General features: G+C 36.0%; 1 protein-coding gene across 1 annotated transcript; it reads left to right on the forward strand.

Moving 5' to 3' along the window:
• The first annotated feature begins 4698 nt into the window (after nucleotides 1–4698).
• Nucleotides 4699–6364, forward strand: LOC111436676 (major extracellular endoglucanase-like). Its single transcript, XM_023074399.1, has 3 exons — nucleotides 4699–5142; nucleotides 5253–5853; nucleotides 5931–6364. The coding sequence occupies exons 1-3, from the start codon at nucleotides 4732–4734 to the stop codon at nucleotides 6362–6364; spliced, it is 1446 nt and encodes a 481-aa protein (XP_022930167.1). The 5' UTR covers nucleotides 4699–4731.
• The last annotated feature ends 1248 nt before the right edge of the window (nucleotides 6365–7612 follow it).

A 7612-nucleotide genomic window follows, 5' to 3' on the forward strand; every position in this document is an offset into this window, starting at 1 on the left:
ATGATTTAATTATTGTTGGGTCAAGCAAGGATGATATTTTGAGCTTCAACCAACAAATGAAGAAGTTGCTTGAAATGAGTGATTTAGGTTTCCTGTCTTATTATTTGGGAATAGAAGTTAAACAAGATGTTGATGGAATCAGGTAATCTCAGTCGAGTTATGCGGCAAAGCTTTTGGCAAAACTTGGAATGATGGATTGTAATCCGTGTCATGTTTTCCTATGGAGCCGAAAATAAAGTTAAGCAAAGCGAGTAATTGTCCATCTGTTGATTCCACTCCTTAGAAGATTATTATCGGAAGTCTTCGTTATTTAGTGAACACATGACCTGACTTATCATATTCCGTTGGAGTTATGAGTCGTTATATGGAAGCTCCGACTATGGTTCATATGGAAGCTGTGAAGCAAATACTCAGGTACGTGAAAGGAACCATTGATATTGGATGTCATTATGTGGAGGCAAAGCAAGTAGAGAATCGATTAATCGGATATAGTGATAGTGATCTTGCTGGAGATATAGATGATCGAAAGAGCACAATGGGGACATTGTTTTTCTTATATGGCAATCCAATTACATGGACTTCAAAGAAACAAAAGATGGTGGCACTTTCATCCTGTGAAGCGGAGTATATTGCGGCGACGTCAGCTGCTTGTCAAGGAATGTGGTTATGACGTTTACTGAAGGAATTGCATGGGAAGGAAGTAAATCCAGTTCGTTTAAATATCGATAACAAGTCTGCTATAGCATTAGCGAAAAAACCAGTTCATCATGATCGCAGCAAACATATAGACACGAGGTTCCAATTCATTCGTGAATGTGTGCAAAAAGGAGAGATTGAAGTGGATCATGTAAAAACTGAGGATTAATTGGCTTATATACTTACGAAGCCAATAGGATGACAAAAATTTGTGGAGCTTCAAGAAAGAATTGGTTTGAAGAATGTAAGAATGTGAAGATCGAAATACAAGATTAAGGGGATGATTTGTTAGTTTATTTAATCTTGTATTAACCGTAATTCATTTGTATTTGCCGTTTATATTTTAAATTATGTCAGTTTTAGTATTTGTGGATAAGATCCAGGGAAGTTACTAGCCGTTATTAATGTGTGGCTAAGATTGTAAGAAGTTAGTTTTTCTCTCTGTCTATATATATACTGTGTAACAAGTTGAATAAAATAAGTAAGTTGATTTTGTTTATTTTCTAAGTATTGTCTCTCTTAGAGAATAACGTTATTGTGCAAAAATCACTTCCTCGTATGTGTGTTTTCTGTCAGGATCTTCGTAATTTTTGTTCATGGACCACTAATGAACTTTGTAATTCATCAATGGACATGTTATTAGTATCTTTAGATTCCTCCCGGATACTACAACATAATTAAATTTTTCAGTCAAGGTACGCAGAATTTTTTCTACAATTTTCTCGTCTGGTATATCTTCTCCATTGCTTCTCATCTTGTTGGAGGTTATCATCACTCTTGCAAAATAATCTTTGATGCTTTTATCATTCTTCATCTCTAGGATCTCAAATTCTCTCCTTAATGCATTAAGAAGTGATTTCTTCACTTTTTGGTTCGCACAAAATGTTCGCTTCATTGAGTCCCAAACAATCTTTGGCTGTGCGACGATCCAAGATTTGCTCACAGAAAGTTCGATAAATTGCCTGGAAGAGGTAACGCTTTACTTGGTGATCTTTGAGTCTAGCATCATCAAGGTGGCCCTTTTGTGCCTCAGTCAACTTTGTTCCTTCCTCTTGACCTGAGAAACCAATCTCCACCACACTCCATAGACCTTTTGCGCTGAGCAAATATTCCATCAGCTCACTCCATCACTAAAATGATCAAAGTGACCATCGAAGTGAGGGATCTTCGTTAAAACTTTGTCTTCACTCATACTCTCTCTATTTGATCACTAAAAAATTGCGGCTCTGATACCAATTGCTAGGTTTTGACACAACTAAGCTAGAAACATAAACAATTGAAGCTTGAAGTGATAATATTATTGAATATTGAACTTGGCTTTTGTAGTCTTACAAATAACCCTAAATAGAAACTAACCACAAATCTTGGAAACAAAAATCTTGTAAACAAATCAAATATTTAAACTAACCCCATAATCAAATTCTTCTAACATGAACTGGTATGAAGGTTGTGTTCATAGGGAGTAGAAAGAGAGGGCGAAGGGTTGTTTTAAGAGTATTGTTTGGTATTTAGTTTAATTATTTGTCATATAGTTATTATTTCTATTATTATTTGTAAAGTTGTAAAAGCCAGGTTGAGTATTCAATAATATCATAACTTGACACTACGATTGTTTAGGTTTGCCTGAGTTATTACTAAGTCAAAATCTAACGCTTAACTTGGATTTCATCTAATTTTTCTTAATAATCATTTAAAACTCACCGTTCTTCCTTTCAAACGGTGGCATACTCGTTGTGGCTAGTGCTTCGTTCAAATACTCAAAAGCCACGATGATGATTTACTACCACGGCGAGGTGATCGGAGAGGGGGAGACGCCGGCGGATTGACGAAGGAAAAGGACACGATGACGATGAATGTGACGGTGGAGATCGAGCCGGAGGAAATGGATGAGGGTCTGAGTTTGATGGAGGATTTGAAGTCGTGAGGTTTGAATATCAGTAGCCACACGGAAATGCCAGGAAGGGTAAAAATAATTGGATTCATCAAGAAAAGGTTTGAGGTTAAAATGAACTGCTCATCTACTTTCAATACTAAAACCCAAATGACTCGAAGGGAAGATTGTGATAAGCATGTAAAAATTTCCGATTAATGAAGAATTATGGGAGGAATTTGAAACCAAATGGCTACTAAGTTTGTAGTGTTTAATTATGAGGAGTATTAAAATTTTTAATTATGGTACGTAGGTTGTTTATACATTTTTTGGATTATATCACATTTTACTTTGCTTATGTAACTATATTTGTACGTTGGATCAATAGTGAATTTGTTTGACCATGAGTGAGTGTGACTCCTAAACCTTTGTAATAACTCGTGTCTAGGATTTGACATGGTCAGGTTACCTACTCTTTGTTTCTAAGAGTGAAAGCTATTCTCGCGAACTAACTCGAGTTCTTCCTGCATGTTTTTTCCCTATTCACATGCATCCTAGAAAAATTCTCCACAGGTTACGTGCATCATAGAATTGCTCCAAGCAAAACATACCTAACCATGAAGTTCTTATAATTGAGCTATTGAAAAGGAAAAGGAACCTTATTGGTATATGGAGTGACTATCCATGTTCTAAAGTATTTCTTGGCTACCATATCCTCAGGATACCTCTCGTTTGGAAGTGGTTTCGGTTCATTCATGTACCCCTCATTTGCTCGGGTGTCACATACCTACCAACTTGCACATTAGTTCGTTTTCAAACCACATCTTACTGGGAGAGATACTGCCCTAATACAATTTGTAACGTCTCATGTCCAAGATTCAGAGCCATTAGGTATCGAATCTGCATTACAAATCTTGATCTATCCTAGACATGACGCGTTACAATTTTGGTCGACCCTAAAAGCTTGATCAAACATTTTAGAATGATCCACTAATCCAAAACCAGTTCGGTGCAATGGCTCGTCCCTTCAAAAGTTGGCCTGAGTTTAACGACGTGACTTTTTAACCCGCCATCATGAAAAAAGAAAGAGATTTTGTTTGAAAAAAGAAGGACAGATGGCCAATTTATTTTTTTATTAGTGGGGACATTAAATTATAGACCTCATTTTTTTCTCCTTCCACACAATCAAATTCAAAAGGTGACATTTTCCAAGCATGGGCATAGAGGCTCATAATATAAGTTCTTACCAAACTACACATCGAATAGCCAAACTACACGTCGAATTGTTTACGGTCAAAAAGACAAAGCAATCTGAATTTATTTATTGCATGCTTTGGACCTTTTAAATATGCGACATCAAAATAAATGTTTAGAATATTCTACTTTCTCTCCTAGAATATATATATATATATATATATATATATATATATATATATATATATATATAAATTAATAAATGCATAGTATTTTATGAAAAGTGTATAAATAAAATATTTTCAATAATTTGATTACATTTTTTAAAATTAGATAATTAAGATGTTAACTATTTCATTTTTATTAATTTAGATTATTAAAATAATTTTATGTATTTGTGAGTTATTAGGTGGAAAAATGTCCCCAACTCAAAAAATGTAGTAGGGGTATTATATAAGAACTTGTCATAATCGTAATTAGCTACTATTTTAATTTTTAATTTGAGACTGGAACAAGCTTCGAGTTTTATTTTAGAAAAATGGACCATAATGTTAAAATATTGGTTCTGTGGGCAAGATATGTATGAACGTTGCTAGCTTTGTTAGAAATATTTGCTTATTACTCAACAAATTATCAAAGTTAGAAACACAATTTATTAACAAAGCAACTGAATTAAGAAAAATGGAAGGAGTTTCACCGTTACATCGATCTTTGATCTTTTGAACAAATTTCAACCTATTAATGAGATATATAAGCAACCTTTGGGCTATGCTTCTCTCACCCCGATTCATAAAAGGGAAGAAAAAATGGGAAGAACTTTTCAAGTTGTTCTTTTTCTAGCATTGTTTGTGTTTTTATCTCCTTCTGTTTATTCTTTACCGTTGTCAACAAAAGGAAGGTGGATCGTTGACTCGACAACAGGGCTTCGAGTGAAGCTTGTGTGCGTGAATTGGCCTTCCCACACACAGAGCATGCTAATAGAAGGTCTCAACCACAGGCCATTAAAAGAGCTGGCAGATGAGGCAATCAAGTTGAGGTTTAATTGTGTACGACTCACGTATGCAACTCAAATGTTCACTCGTTATGCAAATAGGACAGTTGAAGAGAATTTTGACCTTCTCGATTTAGAGCAAGCAAAAGCCGGATTGGCTCAATATAATCCTTTTGTGTTGAACAAGACTATTGCTGAAGCCTATGAAGCTGTTGTTGATGTGCTTGGAGAGAGTGGTTTAATGGTGATTGCCGACAACCATATGAGTCAGCCAAGATGGTGTTGCTCTCTTGACGATGGCAATGGATTTTTTGGAGACCGCTATTTTGACCCTCAAGAATGGCTACAAGGTCTTAGCTTTGTTGCTCAACGCTTTTCCAAGAAATCAACGGTACGTACAAATTAAGGAAAATTCTCACACTCTTGAAACTAAACTCAAACATTTAAAGACTTGTACAATTTTTCACTAACAAAAGAACATTCTTTTGTTATGACATTTAGGTGGTTGGAATGAGCCTACGAAACGAGATACGAGGAACCAATGAAAATGCAAATGATTGGAACAATTATGTTACTCAAGGAGTAACAACAATCCACAACATTAACCCAAATGTTTTAGTGATTGTTTCGAGCCTAAATTTTGATAATGATCTTCGATGCTTAAAAGAGAAGCCCTTGAACGTAAGCACCTTAGACAACAAGTTGGTTTTTGAGGTGCACTTGTATTCGTTCAGTGGAGATCAAGAGAGTAAATTTATAAACCAGCCACTAAATAATATTTGTGCAAATATTATCAATGGCTTTGTAGACCATGCTGAATTTGTTAGAGAAGGACCAAACCCATTTCCTTTGTTTGTCAGCGAATATGGGTACGATCAGAGAGAGGTTAACGATGCAGAAAATCGGTTCATGAGTTGCTTCACAGCTCATCTTGCACAAGAAGATTTAGATTGGGCATTATGGACTTGGCAAGGTAGCTATTATTATAGGGAAGGTCAAGCAGGGCCGGCAGAAACTTTTGGAGTTCTCGACTCCAATTGGACTCAAATTAAAAATCCTAACTTTGTCCAGAAGTTTCAACTATTGCAGACTATGTTGCAAGGTAAGTACAAATATATTAACGATTTTGAATATATGGATCTATAACAAGTGTATAAGACATTTTTTTACGGTGCACAGATCCAAATTCCAATGCATCGTTCTCGTATGTTATATATCATCCACAAAGTGGCCAATGCATCCAAGTCTCAAATGACAACAAAGATATTTTCATGGGTAATTGCTCCATCTCAAGTCGATGGACTCATGACAATGATAGCACTCCAATTAGGATGTCAAGCACTGGTTTATGCTTAAAGACGAGCGGAGAAGGCCTTATGCCATCTCTCTCAAAAGATTGCTTCGGCCCTCAGAGTTCTTGGACAGCCATTTCAAACACTAAGCTTCATTTGGCCACCGTAACTCAAGATGGGAAGAGTCTTTGCTTGCAGGTTGAAAGCTCTAATTCTTCAAAAATTGTGACAAACTCATGTATTTGCACTGACGGTGCTCCAAATTGCCTCCAAGACACCCAAAGTCAATGGTTTGAACTTGTTGAAACCAACACATTGTGAGTTGCTTATGTATTGGGAAGAATAAATATATGACATGCCCGACTTTGAATTGGCCCCTATTTTATCTCTAATTCTATTCATGCTCGTGCTTAATTATAACCGATTTTATTTATCGTACAAACATATATGAAAAATAATACCAACAATAATGATCGTATAAAAGATTGGACATATAATAAATAATAGAAAATAATTATTGACCATTTAACTACGAATTTAAGCATAAAATCGACAACCCTAATATGACTCCCGCACTTTCAAAACTCTCATGCCAACCCTAAATTCAAATTCCAACAACTACTAGTATATTGGACCAAATTCTAAATTTCTATTTTAAACTAATTAATAGACTAAGCAACATTTGTTGGAACAAGTTTGAACCATTGGGGTTGAGGATCATCCGTGCAACTTCCCTCGTCTTTAAAGGAAATGCATTTTTTCACAACAACTAGTAGTATCAGATTCCTTCTCCAAATAAAAATTGTCTTCGCCAATTTTGTTGGCCAATTGGAGATTTGCTTTCGAAGCCACCGTCCAATTGCTTCCATCGCCAAAGCATTCGTCGGATGCCACCAGTACTTTTCCATCTCCGACAGATTTCAAACCCTGCCCGTTTGACAACAACTTCATCGGGACGTCCATCTCCAATATGGTTCCATTGGTTCGGAGTGGCACAATCGCCGAGTTCAACTCCTCCTTTGTCCTCGGATTTGACACATTGCCCTGATACGGGATGCAGCATTATGTATGATATTGGTGCTTTAGAATTTGGATCCGCAAGAAAAGAGCTTTAGTTTCAAATTCTAACTAAAGAAATATATAGAGGTTTGATTTGTTATAATGCACGGTTAGATTGAGAAGCAACAAATTAACCTTGATTCACTCTGTTGATAAGTGGAAGCATTTGTTTAAGTGATGGGGGTACTATCTTTAGTCCAAGAGTGATCCATAACACCAAAACATTCATCAGAATCTTCATGACACTGTCTGTACATATAACTTCCTTGGAACGCACAAGCTCCAATCAATATCCTTCCTGGCAATTCGAGCCAAAAAGCAGCTCATGAACCTCGTTGCCCCCCGAACAAAGAAAAATAGATTAAAGAAATTAGAGAGAGTGAGTTTGCCATTGTGGGAAGGTAGAAGTGACAAGTACTTGTTTTGACATAACAAAGCCAAAAACATAAACAATTGAAGTTTGAGGTGATAATATTATTGAACAGTGAACTTGGCTTTTATAGCCTTACA

Source organism: Cucurbita moschata, unplaced genomic scaffold (genome assembly GCF_002738365.1).
Source record: "Cucurbita moschata cultivar Rifu unplaced genomic scaffold, Cmos_1.0 Cmo_Scf00058, whole genome shotgun sequence".
Classification (NCBI taxonomy): domain Eukaryota; kingdom Viridiplantae; phylum Streptophyta; class Magnoliopsida; order Cucurbitales; family Cucurbitaceae; genus Cucurbita; species Cucurbita moschata.